This window comes from Ursus maritimus, unplaced genomic scaffold, assembly GCF_017311325.1.
Source record: "Ursus maritimus isolate PB19 unplaced genomic scaffold, ASM1731132v1 scaffold_4, whole genome shotgun sequence".
Taxonomy (NCBI): Eukaryota; Metazoa; Chordata; class Mammalia; order Carnivora; family Ursidae; genus Ursus; species Ursus maritimus.
Window position 1 is genome coordinate 68964132 of NW_024426552.1, and position 18358 is coordinate 68982489.

General features: G+C 38.9%; 2 protein-coding genes across 7 annotated transcripts in view; one reads left to right on the forward strand and one right to left on the reverse strand.

Annotated features, from left to right (window-relative positions):
• Positions 1–2394: 2394 nt before the first annotated feature.
• Positions 2395–8098, reverse strand: CEP19 (centrosomal protein 19). 6 transcript variants are annotated; one of them, XM_008708372.2, is made up of 3 exons: positions 7772–8098; positions 4932–5072; positions 2395–4343 (listed from the first exon to the last, which is right to left on the reverse strand). In XM_008708372.2, the coding sequence occupies exons 2-3, from the start codon at positions 5059–5061 to the stop codon at positions 3982–3984; spliced, it is 492 nt and encodes a 163-aa protein (XP_008706594.1). In that variant the 5' UTR covers positions 5062–5072; positions 7772–8098; the 3' UTR covers positions 2395–3981. The 6 variants fall into 6 exon arrangements, with proteins under 6 accessions (XP_008706594.1, XP_008706593.1, XP_008706592.1 ...); XM_008708371.2 differs by having other exon boundaries at positions 4932–5126; XM_008708370.2 differs by having other exon boundaries at positions 4932–5129.
• PIGX (phosphatidylinositol glycan anchor biosynthesis class X) overlaps positions 7842–18358 on the forward strand; it is a 35435-nt gene continuing 24918 nt past the window's right edge. The window contains exons 1-3 of the mRNA XM_040621730.1: positions 7842–7931; positions 8097–8289; positions 10869–10932. Of these exons, the coding sequence (XP_040477664.1) occupies positions 7842–7931; positions 8097–8289; positions 10869–10932 (347 nt within the window). The remainder of the gene's footprint in view (positions 7932–8096; positions 8290–10868; positions 10933–18358) is intronic.

Below are 18358 nucleotides of genomic sequence, written 5' to 3' on the forward strand. Positions count from 1 at the left end.
ACCTGAGTAAAATAGTTGCAAAAGTGCAATGGAGACAGATCTGGTGAACCTCTTAGAACATGTTTAAGGTGACGTCACAGTACCTTGAAATACATGGTGCCTGATTACATACTTGCTGAATTGATAAATAGAAAAGGCCCTTTAGCTCAATTCTTGTGCTGACCCAGAGATTTATATACAATCTTTGGTGAAGATTACAGTACATTAAGTACGCTAAGAGGTCCAAACTGAATTGTATTTCCAGGCTTACATGTGAACAAACCTATACACTTCAATGAACCAGAGATTCTTAGGGATCCAACAGACTGAGAATAATCCAGGGTCAAACTGAACTTTAAGTATGGAGTTTCATAGGCTGAGCATGTCTAGTCTAGTCTACTCTAGAATCAGACTACAGCCATATCTGCTCTAAAGGGTGCAGTAGTGGGGGAAGGGTTAGATTTATCTAATAACTAGATGACGTATAACTTGGTTAGACAAAGCGATGTTTTCTTGTTTTAATATGGCAAGGTCTTATGCATGTTTACAGACTGTAGAGAGTGAGCCAGAAGGGAATGAAGCTGAAAATGAGACAGAGGCAGTGAGAGAAAGAAAGAATACTGGTAAAGCAAACAGATGGGATCCAGAGCCCTCTAGGAAAGCCAAATTCTCTGCAGAGTTGCAATTGAATGAAGTTGAGGAGAGAATTTTCTCATTTTACTTTTACACTCTGGTATCTGTCTAAATTTTTAAGATAATGGGTATTGACTATGTGTTCATTTTATAATGGAAAAAAATTGAAAGAGCTCAGCAGAATTTGCTTTGGATAAGATACGTAAGAAAAAAAAAATCCACAACTGCTCAGCTCACATGATCTCCCTCTCCTGCTTCAGTTAGAGTCAGGACCTCTAGCTCATATATGCTAGTTTTCTTGTTTTGCTAAACTATGTTAATATCTCAAAAGCAGGGGCGCCTGGGTGGCACAGCGGTTAAGCGCCTGCCTTTGGCTCAGGGCGTGATCCTGGCGTTACGGGATCGAGTCCCACATCAGGCTCCTCCGCTATGAGCCTGCTTCTTCCTCTCCTGCTCCCCCTGCTTGTGTTCCCTCTCTCGCTGGCTGTCTCTGTCTCTGTCAAATAAATAAATAAAATCTTTAAAAAAAAAAATCTCAAAAGCAAAAGTTATGGCCCATTTTGTATCTTACTGTAGCTCTTCATTTAGTGAACACAAGATGTGCTCAATAAACATCAAAAAACATAGACTGGGAAAGTATGCTGCTGATGACATTAACATAATCAAAAGATAACTATTTTGATACATGTGGCAACTTGTATATGATAAAGCACACACTTCAGATCATTGGGGGAAAGATAGGTAATTGAGTTTATAGTAATGTTGGGACAGTGCGATGGGCATTTGGGAAAAAGTAAAGTTAGGATTCACATCTTGTATTTTATAACAAAATTAATTCCTGTGTAGAAAAAAATCATGGGATTGAAAAAAAATCTTGGGGTGAGGAATGCCTCTCTAAATATGACAAAAATGTAGAAGCACAGAGAAAAATACTGATCAATTTGACTTGAAAACAATCTGCCTGGAAAAAATAATATAAACAAAGTTAAAACACAAATGACAAAGGTGGAAATACCTGCAACTCATATCACAGACCAAGGACTATTTTCCTTAATAAAGAACTTTTTTTAAAAAAAGATTTTATTTATTTATTTGAGAGAGAGAGAGTACAAGCAAGGGGAGTGGCAGGCAGAGGGAGAGGGAGAAGCAGACTCCCTGCTGAGCAGGAACTCTGGGCTACTGTGGAGCTTGCTCTCAGGTCTCTGGGATCATGACCTCTGCTGACGGCAGACACTTAACCGACTGAGCCACCCAGGTGCCCCAATAAAGAACTTTTTATAATAGAAAAATGACATAAGTTATGTCATAAAAAAATTGTCCTTAAGTGTATGAAAATGCTCAATCTCACCCATAATAAAAGAAATGAATTAAAACTATGAGATGCCCTTTTTAAATTATAATTATAAAATGGGCAAAGATCAACACGTTTGAGAACACTATCTGTTGATGAGCATGTGGGGAAAACAGGTACCCTCATGAACTGCCGACAGTTTAAGTTGGTACAGCCTTCGTGGAAGTACTATGCACTGGTAATAACCCTCCAACCTCATCTCCTACCATTATTCTCTTGCTCAATCTATATTAGCCACATCTGTATCCTTGTTCTTCCTCAAGTAAGCCAAGCACACTCCAGCCCTGGGGGCCCACACACCTACCTTTCTCTACTACTCATGAAATGCACATCGCTTTTTCCTTACCTCCCTCAGGTCTTTACTCAAATGTCCCATCTCTACAGTGAGGCATTCTCTGATCACTGTCAAAAAAAGTGGCTCCATTGTTTTCTTTTTACCATGTTTTTAATTCTAAGCACTTATCATGTGACATTACTCTATGTATTTATGTTTGTCTCTCCTCTCCCACTAGATTGTAAATCTTGTAAAGGCAAGGACTTTGTTGTGTATATGGCTACATAGCCAGACTCTAGAATAATACAGGCTCAGCATGTAATAGGTGTTCATTAAGTACATATACCGAATGAATGGATGAATGAACGAACTTCTTTGAAGGACAACTTAGCAATATCTATTAAAATTTAGAATAGACATACCCAGCAATTCCCTTCTAGGCATTACTTATAGTTTCATAAATGCACAAAACAGAGAATGTACAAGGTTATTTGCTGTGGCATTATTTGTAACAGTGAAAGGATAAACAGCCTCAGGTCAACTTTTAAAATAGATCATCTACATCTGTACAGTGGAATACTATGTAGATACAGAAGGATCTCTGATTCTGAACATTTTTTTCTACCTTTGGCAAATATACACATGACACATGACCATCTTGAGCCCCTGCTGATACCACTATAAGAATGGTCCCTTTAATGGGGCTTTTAATGGTAAAGAGAGTAAGGATGGATAGGTAGAAAGAGTGAATAATTTTTACAGTTTTATTTAATGAGTATTAATCTCCTTGCAGAAAACACAGAATATCTGCCAATTAAACAATATTCTAGTAATAAGAAAGATGTATCTGTACACATATAACCTCGTTCAACAAAGGTCTCTTTGTAGATCCAAACTCATGAATAGGCCTACACTGGCAATGCCTATTAGTCATTCATTATGGCTGGATTTCCCATTTTACAAACAAACCTCTTTATTTATGGGAAGAGCTTCGGGGTTTCCGAATATCTTTGGTACAGTTTTCCTGATCCTGGAGCAGCAGAATGCCCCTGCTGTCCATCAGATGATATCCATTCGCAGCCGCAGGGCATTCTCTAGGGCTATTCTCCTACTCCAGACTTAAATACATATGAAGACAGTGCACACAGGACAATCCCTGGTAACCGTCCATGCCCTCCCATCTTACCAAACTATAGTTTGCTTACTGTTCCTCAAATAAAATGTTCTAATCCCTATCTCTTTACCACTACCCACCCCCTACCTCCGGCCTCTTTTTCCTCCCAGCTTTTCTCATCTGGAGTTCTACATAAACTTCCTTCCAAACACCATCATTTCGAGGGCCAGGCAAAGTCCCATCTCTCTATGAAAGGACACAGTCTTTCCTGACTCTTCTAACCCTGTGGTAAGCTAGGCTCTGACCCTCTTTAACTTTTATCAAGCATCTGGCTCTAATCTTTTAGCTGCCTAATTCTGTTAATTAACTTTTCACAAGTTTTTGAGTCATCTTCCAATTAGATTGTAAGCTCCTTAAAGGCAGATTCCCATATTCTGGTTTTCGTATATTCCTCATGCATCTACACAGTAGATACTCTACATGTCCTGGTTTTGAAAAGTCATGGTCAATCCAAACTTGACCCAACATGTACATTAAGTGTTCTTTACAGACTTTTCTAGAACCATGTTTATACATCCTTTGTACAAACGGATTTTCCACTAGCCCAATCAATTCTTTGAGTTTCTGGTATCAGAACTCGTCAGCTGACTCTGTGTCCCAGCCACAGGACTGCAGCTGTTCATCCTGCGGGAACTCAACCTCGATGTCATAAACGAAATTCGGATCATCCTTCTTCTTCTGATTTTTCTCAAAAAGTTCATCCATGATGCTCTTTCTCTTAGCAAGTTCCTTGTCATCTAGTTTGTTCAGGTCTTCCTCAGGATCAAGTGTTGTTTCCCGCTGAATTTGTTCCATTGTTTCTGCCAAACTCTGCCCCCACAAGTAACCTCGTAAAAAACTGAATAACTTCTCTAGCTGCCTCAGGGACACTTGTTCCAGGTAATCCTTGTGTCGTGGATTATTCTTTAATTGTTCAGCAGCTCTGCTGCAATCTAGGAGGGAAAAACAAAACTATATACCATATACAACAGCTATACCGCAAACTACTGAAAGCGTTATCTGCTGTGAGAGCCAAGTAGCTAAGTGGCTTTTTCAGAATGAATTATTTTGCAGAACTATTATTCCTTTATATCAAGCTATGAGTGTGGTGGGGGGAGGATGGATGCACTTTTTATTTCCTTAACTTAAAATCACTTTGAGGAGATGCTAAACACTTGCAATTGGAGTAAACGTCTAAGATGAAAAGGTAGCATTACAGTTTTAGATATTAGTACTGGTACCAAGAAAATATCAAGACTACAAATAAAAAACACATTTAGAGGGATAGAAGGGAGTCAATATTATTGAATAATGCTATCTCACCTAACCCATATCACAATTCTGGAAGGGTGGGATTATCAATTTCCATTTACAGATCGGGAAACTGAAGCTCGCTGACAATATTCTACCTGATAGTCATGATTTGAACCTAGGACTGTCTAACTCTGAAGGCCATGTCGCTCCATTACGAGACTGAAGTCATTGTTATTAAATGATTTAGAGGATATTTAAGATAGGAGGCAAGATAAAACATGAGGTACCTGAAAACTTTGAAAAGTTTCGGACTGGCATGATGCGTTGGCGACTTTTCCCCTTCATTTCATTCTCATAGATTAAGATAATCGCTGGAGGCTGGAACCTAATTCCACATTTCTTGGCAGTGCACATCATTCTCACATACACTTCAGGGTAAATCAGAGGAAATCTGATGAAAATGTGTTAGTCACAATGACTTCCTGCTAAAGGGGGGAAAAATGTTAAGTGTTAGATAAATCACACTCCCCAGTACCCCTCCTCCCCAGCAGATCTGGCTCTGGCCCAGTCCTAAAGATGCATGCTCAGGCTGTCGATTTCAATACTTTGAGAGCTACCCTGAAAGTTCAGTTTGGCCCTGAGGTTATCCTTAGTTGCTGGATCCCTGGTTCTTTGAGGCGTGTAGGTTTGTTCGCACATGAACCTGGAAATGCAGTTCAGTCTAGACCTCTTAGTGTACTGCACTCTTAACCAAAGACTGTATATGAACCCCTAAGTCAGCCCAAGAATCAACTTACAGGATCTTTTTAATTTATCAATTAATCAAGTATGTACGAGCACCCTCTATGGCAAGATACTATGATTTTTTTAACCTTAAACATTATGTCCTGAGAGGTTCACCAGACCAGGTCTGTCTCTTCTGTATTTTCCCAATCATTTTACTCATTAAGTTTTTTGTGATTACTTACTGAATCATTTATCTTGCCTTCTATTCTATAGGCTACATGATGGCAGGAAACATATCCATTATTCATCAGAATATCCCAGCAAAACACCATACATTCTTGTTTAATTTAATGTACCAGGGGCGTCTGGTTGGCTCAGTCAGTTGAGGGGCTGACTCTTGGTTTTGGCTCAGGTCATGATCTCAGGGTCATGAGATTGAGCCCCACGTTGGGCTCTAACTCAGCAGGGAGTCTGCTTCTCTCCCTCTCCCTCTGCCCCTCCCCTCACTCACACACGCACGTGCGCTCTCTCTAATAAATAAATATAATCTTTAAAAAAATTTGAATTTAATGTACCAACATGAGACATAGCCTCTGTATATCATTTAAGTGTTTATAGTCTATAGACATCTGATAAAAAATGTAGACCCGGTACAGATTCAACCTCCACATATACAAGGCAATACAGTTTACATGGTTTTTATTTCAATTTATTTGTCTCACTATGTTTCCTCAGTTACAAGAAACACAGCTATTTTGCAGTTAATACTTTCTATTCCCTCTTCCTGGTGCCCAGTGCCAAAATACACTTAATTACAGGGACTGCTTTAGATAGGACTATGATACTTTTTTTTTTTTTTAAGATTTTATTTATTTATTTGACAGAGATAGAGACAGCCAGCGAGAGAAGGAACACAAGCAGGGGGAGTGGGAGAGGAAGAAGCAGGCTCCTAGCGGAGGAGCCTGATGTGGGGCTCAATCCCAGAACGCTGGGATCACGCCCTGAGCCGAAGGCAGACGCTTAACGACTGTGCCACCCAGGCGCCCCCAGGACTATGATACTTTGAGGAAGATTTGCAAATGTCAAGGAACCTAGAGGTAAAGCAGCATAGGGTGATGATACCTTCATAAAGTTGACTCTGCTAGAGAATCACCACAGGAACGTAGTACTTTGGAGAAGACTGGGGGTAGGGTGGGGGAGGAGGAGGAGGAAACATATATAAAATGACTACCCTTGATTCTTTCTTTTTTTTGTACACATATAGTTTTTTAAGTATAGTATTTTTTATATTATACATCTATTTCCTGCCTTGTAAATTTAACAACTTATGTGATTTTGTCCTTAGATGCTTTACTAAAACGCACATTTCTATGACTGTCAAGTGTTTTGTCCTATGGATAAACCATTATCTATACTATTCAGTCCTTATCGCTGGATGTCAGAATTTTTACCCGTAATAAATTAATCATAAAGAACTGCCTTTTCAAATTACTGTGCTCTGATCTGATGCACACAATCCCACCCCACCCCCTTCTTCAAATACTACTCCCAGTTTATGTCATTAAAATCTGGTCTGTTAGTAAGCTTTCTAGGAGATCCTACTGAGCACAATATAAATTCCGCACACACTAATGACTGTACTCATGACTGATGTATGGAATTGATAACGATGTCGTTTTTCTGACTACAGAGTGTTTTCTTTTTAAAATTTAACTTTTATTTGTACTAAAGTAATGCTTATATTCTGTTTTAAAATGTAAAATAATTCTCAGGATTATAACAAAAAACTGTTGTCCTCTGCCCTTCCTCCCTTCATAGGCAACCAGTTTCCATTCTTTTAAGTGTTTCTTCCAAAGCGTAATCCATATTTCTTATTATCATGTGTATACTGCTATTTTCAGTTTTCGATAGTACATTCTGACATCTTTCCTCTTGCAGACACCTGTCCTAGCTCCAGTCTGCATCTGGGCCTACTTACAGATTCAATTTAATTCATGAAGACAGACGACACATTTACCTAACTCTTCTTTCTAGGCATTAATACTTTTCTCCCCAGGAATCAGTGACTGCCAAAATCTTGCTAAATATCCCCCCAGCACCTAAAAGTGTACGGATTTTGCCAACAGAGAGACGATCCTCTCCCTAATTCACGTCCCCACTACTGCAAGGCTGACTTTTCTTACCCTTAGAGAAATACAGAAAGTGATCTTCTGCAGGGCAAGGTCTTAAAACCGCCGCGAGGGGGTTGTTTCCACCCAACTGCATGCAGTGCACAAAGGAGCACTTCATTCGACTTTGAGGCCGGGCGGAGTCTGGCGCTGCAGGAAGAGGCGATAGCCACAGCCCCTCAGACGTGACTGTTGGGTGAATTCCCCCGCAGGAAGGCAGAATCCGCAAGCACCTGGAAGTGGAGGTGGAGACTGAGAGCTCCGGGATACCTCTCGCACGACTGCCTCGGGGTAGGGGTCTGGATGCGGGAGTCGTTCCCACAGCAACAGCCCTGGCGTACGTCACGGCGCGTGCGCCGCTCCTCGCTCCGCCCCCCGACCCGACCGCGAGGGGCGGGGCGGCGAGAGAGCGAAGGAGGTGGCTAGGGTTTCCCCCTCCCGCAACGCCGGAGCTTTCGAGGGGGGCGCAGAGCTGCGGGAAGCCGGGAAATGGCAGGACCGCAGGCGCGCGTCACTGTCTTCCGTCCCGGTCACTAACTCCGTGGCAGCACGCTTTAGGAGCGGCATAAGGCGTGCGCAGGCTCCTCAGTCCGCTTTTCGTCCCCGCGCGCTCCTTTGGGGAGCGCGTTCTCCAGCGTCCTGGCTGCCAGGGCTGTGGGCGTCTGGGCTGTGGCCTGGCTGCTCCTCTGGGAGGCGGCTGGGCTCACGAGCACACCAGCTGCAGCCTTCACTGCCGCCCTCACCGACGCTGGTAAAGGGAGGGGCGGGGCTGCGAGAGTGGGGGCGGGGCTGGGGGGGCCGGCGGGTGGGGGGCAGTCGCGACTCTAGGTCCTCCCGGGTTTGCAAAGGTAGGGTACTTCTCGGGACCTCGGCGCGCGGACCGAGAACCTGCTGGGTGACCTGGAGGAGGTTAAAAACAGAGGCCATGTGCTTCCCACCCTTCCCACCCTCCAGCCACTGCTCAGAGGCTTCTCTTGGGTCTCTGGAGAGTCTGGCTTTGTCGTTCAGAGGTTGTACTGGCCGTACTATTACTAAAATATCGTGAGGGAAGTTTAGCCGCCAAGTGTCTTGGAATGCATGAAGCTTGGGACCCCCGAGGGACCAGCAAGGCCTCAGTGCCCTGTGGGGTGTGAGAATCCCAGTCCAGAAAAGAGAGACTGACGGGGTGAGGGCGTGGGAAGGGGAGGACAACTAGTTTTGTTTTACAAACTTTTTTTGTAATAGACTGGATTGGGCTGGGGCTTTTCTTATGACTACCGGCTGGGCAGGCGAGTTGATTAATTTCTCTGGGCCCGAGTTAGTGGGCCCGCAGTGCTGTGCTAGGTGCTGTGGATTCAGAGTTGAGCTAAATACGGCCCCAACCCTCGTGGAGCTTGCAGAGTAGTGGGCAAGTGCAGTAGTATTTACAATAAGGAAAAGTCAGTACAAATTTGTTAAGTTTCTCCGTCTGTAAAGTGAGGATATTGGACTATGGTGTCAATCACTGCTTTTGTGTCTTCGCATATTAAGTTTCCAAATTTATTTGAAGTATTATGAAGCCAAAATGAATTTTTAAACAACTGGACTTGGTGATCTCTAAAGACTCTTCCAGCCCTGGTATTTTATGATTAAAAAGAGATCAATTTCCAGAGCCAGTTCAGGCCACTGTAATCAAATAAAGTAATATTTAAGAGGAAAAATCTTGAAGGTCAATTCAGATGCAACAAATTCATTTTGAAAATGGTATTTTTGCTTTAAAAATTTGCTGTACTGTTTGTAAATTAACCTTTCTACCATCCCAAAATGAATGTGATTTACTATTCTCTAATGTATATCCCAATAGAATTTAAGCCTATTAATCTGAACTTTTTTTTCTAATTTAACTTATAGCTAGATATAAATCCTTACTCTCCACCCCTATTGAAATTAAACATAATGAAACACCTGGATTTGTAAAAAAGATACCCAAAGTTATTTTTTGGAAATGATTATATATGCTTCTCGGAAGCAAATAAGGATTTTTTTTTTAAATAGCTAGGAAAGTGGAAATATCTTAGGCTTTAAAACTCTGGTAAATCTTGCTTTTAATCAGTAACTTACTTAGTGGTATGGCCTAGAGCGAGTTAGAACTGTTTATTAATCAGAGTTTCCTCCTGTGTGCAAATGGCAGTAATTTTGCCTGCCTGTTTTGTGAAAGTTAAAACATGTGAAAGCCCCAAGTAGAGGATTTATCATATGGATATCATTTAATAAATATTATTTTTCCATACTGTTTTCCTTCCCTTGTATATTTCAATGTTTTCATTTTCATATCATTTTTTATGCGTCTTTTCAGGAATAAATCTAATAGACTTGGCAATACACAATAGTATATGGTTTTCTTTGTGTTTGTTTTAATGTTCTTTCCATGTACTTCCAGCTTTTGAAAATGGGGTAAAGTTTCATAGCAAGTTACCTGGCAAAGTTGATGGTCATTAGTAACTGAATTATTTATTTATTTATTTATTTAGAGAGAAAATCTTAGCAGGCTCCACCACCCAGTGCGGAGCCTGTCTCAGGGCTAATGTCACAACCCTGAGATCATGACCTGAGCCGAAATCAAGGGTCAGACGTTTAACTGACCAGGCCACCCAGGTGCCCCTGAATTTTTCGTTTTATGATGCTGACATCGAGTAATAGTTTTAACATCTGAATTCTGGATGGTGTCAGTACAGTGAGATTTTGGGTTATTCTAAATTTATAAAGGAACCCTTTGAATCTTTCAAAAGCCTTAAGTTTTTGTTTCTCTATTTTAAACCCTCCCAACATCTCCACAAGGTATAAATGTACCATCTTCTCAGTTTTACAGGTATGGATGGTAGAATACAAAAGTTGGCAGTTTGTATCTGAAACACAGTTTCAGTGAACCAGGATTTAAACTGAGATTTCCTGGCTTTTTAGCCATTCTGTTCCTTTTGGTGTCCTGGGATCATCTGAATAAAATAGTATTAATGACAAACACTTACGTAGAGCTCTTACTATGTGGTAAGCCCTGTTCTAAATGCTTCTACGTGTATTAAATTCTGATGACAAATAGATAAACTATCTTGTCCAAAGTCATGTAGATTTAAGGGACAAACTGGGATTTGAAATTAGGCAATTTTATTCCAAGGTCAGTGTTCTTAATGCCTATGCTGTATTAGTAGCTTTTTAGATAGCTCAAATTGTTTGTTTTAAAAGCTTTTGTTTTGTTTATAGGTTGGTTAGATTTTCCAGGCAAGTAAAGCCTATTCAAACAATTATTTTCTAATTATTTAAATATTCTTTCATTGAGTGCTTATTTTATTTTAAAAAATCTTCTGGTTCTTCTAGGCATAAGGGCCACTTGTTCAGAAATTATTTTGAGGCAAGAAGTTTTGAAAGATGGTTTCCACAGGTAAGTTGCCCACTGACTTTTACTTATGTCAAAATACTGTTTCATATAATTAGAACAAAAAATAGCTGGAAAATGGATAAACTGAAAATCTCTTGCTTTCTTACAAGTGTTATAAGTGACAGTATTATCACATGTGGTTCACAGTTTGAAATAATGATTAAAATAACAGTAGAGGGGTGCCTGGATGGCTCAGGTTAAGTAGGTTAAGCTTCTGCCTTTGGCTCAGGTCATGATCTCAGGGTCCTGGGATTGTGTCCTGTGTTGGGCTGCCTACTCAGCCGTGAGTCTGCTCCTCCCTCTGCCTGCCACGCTTCCTGCTTGCAGCGCTCTTACACGCTCTCTCTGTCAAATAAATAATTAAAAATAAATAAATAAAATAGCAGTAGAGAAGAGAAAACGAATGTTTATTATTTACCATACATGTGTATTCTTTATATATATAACATACATATAGCCAGATTCACTTAATCTTCACAGTGGGTGTGAGAAAGATGAAACCTTTCTTGCTTTTCCCTTGATCTTAGCCAGAAGGCCAAGAAGTCATTCCCTTTTTTGCTTTTCAGATGAGAGAAGTAGGGTTCAAAGAATTTAAATAATTTAGAAGTTAAGGTAGTAGGGCTCTAACTCAAATTTATGACTGTCATACTCCAAAGCCATGCCCTCATGTACTAAGATATATCACCCTAAATCACTGTTTCTGATTCATAAGACTTGGTTCCAAATGACCAAGTTGTTTCCAAAATAGAAATTATTCTCGGGCAACCCTCTCAGGTCCCCTTCCTCTCTGGGAGCTTTGTACCCTCTCATTCAATAAACTTTACTATTGCTCAGTAAACCTTGCTTTGCTGCCCATTTAAAAAAAATTCTCAAAAATGAATTTTTGCCAGTGTTGAAGATACTTAAAAGACTAGTAAAAAGTTGTAGAAACTGTTCTGTAAGAAAACTTCCCAAACTTTAAAGCCGTTCAAGGTAATTAATTTGAAATGATTCTGATATTTGATTTATAAATCTGATACGTTTATTTTTTTTAAATTGCTGCATTTTATAAGTCACCTTAAACTGAGACATCTCACTCTCCACTGTCTTCAAAGTTAGCCTACATGTGAATGGCCGGGAGGTATAGTAGAAAAAACTTGAAGTTTTGTTTTGTTTTGTTTTTTAACTCAGACAGATTTGGGCTCAGAGTGTAGCTCTGTTATTTAATGACTGTGTGGCCTTAGTCAAGCATACTTAAGTCTTTGCCACCTTATGGTAAAATTAGATAATGATAGTATTTCCTCATTAGGTTTGCGAGGATTAAATCTGAGAATATATTTGAAGTCTTTTAATGTAGTGCTGTCACAAGTACATAGCCAGGAAATGTTAGCTCTTATTACAAATGATGAATAGGTGATCAAGTTGGGCAATACAGTTTCAGTGAAAGAGGAGATGTGACTATAATAAAACTGATTTTGGGAGGGAAGTCACTTCTAAAAGGAGTTTTTGACCAAGTTTTAGACAAATTTTAAGCAATGTCAGGGTAGTTATGCCAAGGTTATAGCTTCTTTTTTTAAAGATGTGTTTATTTGAGAGAGAGCATGTGTACAAGTGCGGGGAGAGGGAGAGAGAATCACAAGCAGACTCCTGGTTGAGCATCATCCCAGGACCCTGAGATCATGACCTGAGCCGAAATCTGAGTCGATTGCCCAGCCGACTGTATCACCCAGGTGCCCATGCCAAGGTTATAGCTTCTGTTATTAGAAAAATTGGTATGTATTCTCGAGAGAAATGGGAAATACTAAATAATGCAAAATTGATGGTGCAATTATAAATGACTCCAGTGAGGAAGAAAGAGTTGCTTGAGGAGGCTATTGTGACAGCAAAAGTAGCTGTCCCATTAGAAGTACTGAAGGTAAAAACCGGGACATAAAACTGAGGATGAAGAGTGACAGAACTATAAGAATAGATTCAGAAACTAGAAATCTCAGAGTTATTTGAGACCTTCAGAAAATGCCAGTAATCATTTTGTAAAAAGGTTTTCCAGTTATGTTTAGAGCAGGTATAGTCTTGCTGCTAGGGTAGAGGAGGAAACATTAACAGATGATAGAAAGGAGAATTTGTTAGCTTCTCTTATTTCTGTCTTCTTGGTCAAGAAAAATTACTTCCCCTCTGGAGAGGGCCAAGCAAATACTGGTAGGAGGAAATTGAAATGCAGAGTACGTAAGGGAATTTTATAAAAGGACCTTACTATTACGAATGAGTTCAGGGTCTCCTTTCTGTGATGATCTAAAGTTCAGTGCAGTAGAAGAATTTGCTTAAATGATTGCCGAACTTCTGTTTGTGATCTTTGGATAATCTGGGAGTGAGTTAGTTGATGTAGCTTCTGGGCAAAATTCAAGCCCAGGTTGTTAAAAGGATGGTTTGTGGACACAAAAGAGGAAGTGGTAGTCTCTGGGAACTAGCATGAATTTGCGACAAACCTATGTCCTTCATGCAGACCCACTAGATACGTAGATTAAAGAAATGCTGTAGATATAGTATATGGGATTTTCTGCAAGACTTTGATGAAGTTTTACAAGTTCTATTTGTGAACAAGATAAAGAACGTGAACTGAAAGATAAAACAGTTGAATGACTTCATAAAGATTAACAAAGTTATCCAACATGTTCTGATTAATTGATTGAATGTCATCTTGGAGGGAGGTCCTGAATAGTCTCTGGTTCTAAGTATATATATTTTTTCTAATTATAAAATAGTACATGTTCATAAATACATATACATTATCTGAAATAAAAGAGATTATAGGTATACTCTACTTTTACAGAGGCAGAGTGAATAGCGGCTAAGAATGTGGGCATTAGAGTAAAATAATTGGGGTTTGAATCCTGGCTCTTAGATAAGTTAGTTTCTCAGTGCTTCAGTTTTCTTTTTCTTTTCTTTTCTTTCTTTCTTTCTTTCTTTCTTTCTTTCTTTCTTTCTTTCGAGAGTATTTTTGTTTCCTCAAATCCTTTTGGATTTAATTGATTTGCATATTCTACCCTTAGCTTTTACATCATTAGAAATGATATTTTTGGATGAAAATAGAATATAACAATACCACAAATATTATTCAAAATTCTTTCAATGAATACAAATTATTAGGAAAATAAAATGCTATATGTAAAATTACCTCTTGGAAGAATATAAGCTACTTGGAAGAATGTAAGCAAAAAAAAAAAAAAAAAAATCCAAAACAACTCTTTCTCTGTATAGCTGTTCTTGATATTCATTTCCTGAAATTGCTGCTGTGTTCTTGGAGCAATGAGTCCATAAAAATTTATTGAATATCTGAGAACCAAAACCTAATATCATACATTTATATGAAGGCTCAAAGCATTTCCCCATACTTTTTGAGTTAGAGTAACAATTTTTCTATAAAGACAGTAACATGGATGTTTTAACCCTGGTGCTTTGTTTTATTACAGGTAAAAGAGGAATTATTATAGTACTATTTCATAGTATGATTTTTCATGATTTTTTAAAGATTTATTTATTTATTTTGGGGGGAGGGGCAAGGGAGAGGGAGAGAGAGCATCTCAAGCAGACTCTGTGCTGAGCATGGGGCCTGATGACCCCGAGATCATGACCTGGGCCGAAACCAGGAGTCAGTCGTTTAACCCACTCTTCCACCCAGGCGTCCCTCATAATGATTTTTTTAATCAACTTCACTGAGTTTTGGCAATTCTGTATACCCATGTAACCACCACCCTGATCAAAATATAGAGTATTTTCATCATCTCTAAAAACACCCATGTGCTGCTGCTTGGAATTATTCTCCCTCACCAATACCCAGGCTCAGCCAACCACTGATCTATTTTCTTGCATTATATAGATTTTCTAGAATTTTATGTAAATGAAACCATACAGTATATCTTTTTGATATCTGGGTTCTTTCACTCAGCATTATATCAGTGAGATTTATTCATGTTCTGCATGGCAGTAATTTGTTCCTTTTTGTTTCTGAGTACTAACATTTGTTTATCCATTCACATTTTTATGGCATTGGGGTCATTTCTAATTTTGGGCTATGATAAATAAAGCTATAATGAACATCTGTATACAAGACTTTGTGTGAATATGTTTTCATTTCTCTTGGGTTGCTGGTATTATGGTAGGTATATGTTGAACTTAGAAACTGCCAAAATGTTTTCCAAAGTGATTATACTGTTTTACATTCCTGTGAGCTGTGTATGAGAGTTCTGTCCGTGCCACATTGTTGCCAACACTTGGTATTGTCAGTCTTTTTAATTTTAGAGATTCTGGTGGGTGTGGTGGTAATTCACTGTGGTTTTAATGATGACTAATGGTGTTAAGCATTTTTTCATGTGCTTTTTGGCCACTGGTGTATCTTCCTTTGTGAAGAGTCTGCTTAAATCTTGCCCATTTTTATTTAATTTATTTATTTTTGTCTTTTTAAAAAAAAGATTTTATTTGACACAGGGAGAGAGCACAAGCAGAGGGAGTGGCAGGCAGAGGGAGAAGGAGAAGCAGGCTCCATGCTGAGCAGGGAGCCTGACGTGGGGCTTAATCCCAGGACCCTGGGATCATGACCTGAGCTGAAGGCAGATGCCCAACTGAATGAGCCCTCAGGTGCCCCAAATCTTGTCCTTTTTTTTTTCGTTTTATTTTATTAGTTCTTTTTTTGTTTGTTTGTTTAATCTTGTCCATTTTTAAACTTAGTGGTTTGTCATCTTATTATTGGGTTGTAAGAACTCTAATTTTGAATTTTTCAGTTTTTTTCTTTTATAGTTCGTGGTTTTTGTGTCCTGTGTAAAAAATCCATGTCTATTTCGATATCATTAAAATTTTCTTTTAGAAGTGTCATATGGGGGGGCGCCTGGGTGGCACAGCGGTTAAGCGCCTGCCTTCGGCTCAGGGCGTGATCCCAGCGTTATGGGATCGAGCCCCACATCAGGCTCCTCTGCTATGAGCCTGCTTCTTCCTCTCCCACTCCCCCTGGTTGTGTTCCCTCTCTCGCTGGCTGTCTCTATCTCTGTCAAATAAATAAATAAAATCTTAAAAAAAAAAAAAAAAAGTGTCATATGGGGGAGTCCTGGGTGGCTCAGTCAGTTAAGGATCTGACTCTTGATCCCAGCTCAGGTCTTGATCTCAGGGTTGTGAGTGGAGCCAACATAAAAAATAAAAAATAAAAAGAAGTGTCATATGGGGTGTGATCCATTTTGAATTAATTTTTGTGTGTACTATTAAGTAAGGGTTGAGGTTAATTTTTTTCCTTACGGATATGCAGTTGATCCAACATCATTTGGTGAAAGGATTATTCTTTCCTCATCAAATTACCTTGATACATTTATTGAAAATTAATTACCTTGTATGTGAGGATCTATTTGTGCACTCTATTATGCATAAACATTTGGCAAAGTGGCCCAAGGCCAAAGCCTGCACATGGCCTATTTTATACTACCCTTGAGCTAAAAATAAAAATGGTTTTTACATTTTCGAAGGTCTTTTTTTTTTTAAAGGTGAAGAAAAATACGTAACAGAAACCTTGTAAGGCTCACAAAGCCTAAAATATTTACTGTTAGGACCTTTACAGAAAAAGTTTGCCAACCCCTGATCTGAATGTCCATCCATATGCCAGTAATGCACTACCTTGATAACTAGCTTTAAATTATGGCTTCAAAACCTCTGAGTGCTTCAACTTTTTTTTCAAAGTTGTTTTGGTTATTCTGGATCCTTTGCAGCTCTGTATAACTTTTGGAATCAATTTGTAGATTTTTTCAAAACTTCATGAAAGTTTGCGATTCTGTTGAAATTCTTGATCGACTTGTAGAGGAGTGATATGTTGCTGTTAATGAGTATTCCAGTGCATGCGTATGGCATCTTTATTTATATAGGTTTTATCAGCTTGTCTTTAACAATATTATAACTTTTAATATATAAGTCTTATGCATCTTTTATTAAATTTACCCCTAAGTTGGGTGCCTGGGTGGCTCAGTTGATTAAGCATCTGACACTTGGTTTTGGCTCAGGTCATGATCTCGTGGGTCATGAGAACAAGCCACCACTGCCCCCCACCATTGGGCCCCTACTGAGCACGGAGTCTGCTTGAGATTCTCTGTCTCTGCCTGTAGTGCCACTCACAAACGTGCACGCATGTGCGTGGGCTCTCTCCCTCTCAAATAAATAAATAAATAAATAAATAAATAAATAAATAAAATCTTTAAAAACAAACAAACAAAAAGCCCCAGGCACCTGGGTGGCTCAGTTGGTTAAGCATCTGGCTCTTGGTTTCGGCTCAGGTCATGATCTCAGGACGCTAAGCACAGGCATCAAATTGGGCTCCACACTCAGTAGAGATTCTTGCTTGAAGTTCTCTCCCTCTCCCTCTGCTCCTTCCACTTGTGTTCTCTCTCTCTAAAATAAATAAGTAAATCTTTAAAAAAAATTTACCCCTAGGTGTTTCATGGGTTTTTTTTAAATGTAAAAAGTATTATTTTAAAATTTTTATTTCTGCTTAGTTGTTGCTGGTAATAAAATACAGTTGATTTTTGTAGGTTGACATTATACCCTAATTTCTTGCTGAAGTCACTTATCAATGCCTGTAGCTTTTTCATGAATTCCTTAGGATATTCTACATAGATGATCATGGTCTGTATGATTTTTATATCCTTGCCTTTTTGAACTGGCTAGACTCTCTAATATGATGTTGTTGTTGTATTAATTTTTTTTTACTTTTTAATTACTTTTTTTTCTAATACAATGTTGAATAAAAGTGGTAAGAGCAGACATCCTTCCCTTTCCATTCATCCTTGTTTCTCATCTTAAAGGGAAGGTATCCAGTTTTTTACCATTAAGCACCATATTTGTTAGGTATTTTTGTAGATGGCTTTTATCAGTTGAGGATGTTCTCTTACGTCCCTAGTTTCCTATGTTTCTCTCTTTCATGATCAATCTAGAGATTCATCAGTGTTACTGATCTTTGGAAAGAAAACATTTCATTGATGTTTCTTTATTTGTTTACTTTCTATTTCATTGATTTCTACTCTTTATTATAATTTCTTTCCTTTTTGCTTTGAGTTTAAAGTTTTTTTCCTGATTAGTATTAAGCTTTGTCAGAAGCTTTTTCTGCATCTACTATAAGAGAATCATGATTTTTCTACTTTATTTTGTCAATATGGTACAGTACATATGTTGATAATTCCAGTAAACCTACCACTTGGTCATGATGCATTATTTTTTTGAAATATTACTGGATTTGATTTGCTGGTATCTTGTTAAGGACTTTTACTTCTCTGTTCATGAGGGATCTTGGTTTGTACTTTTTTGTTGTGATGCCTCATTTGGGTTTTGGTGTCAGGCCAATTCTGGCCTTGTAAAAAAAATTGGGAAATATTTCCTTCTTCTCTGTTTTCTGATTGTGTAGCATTGATATTATTTTTTTAATATT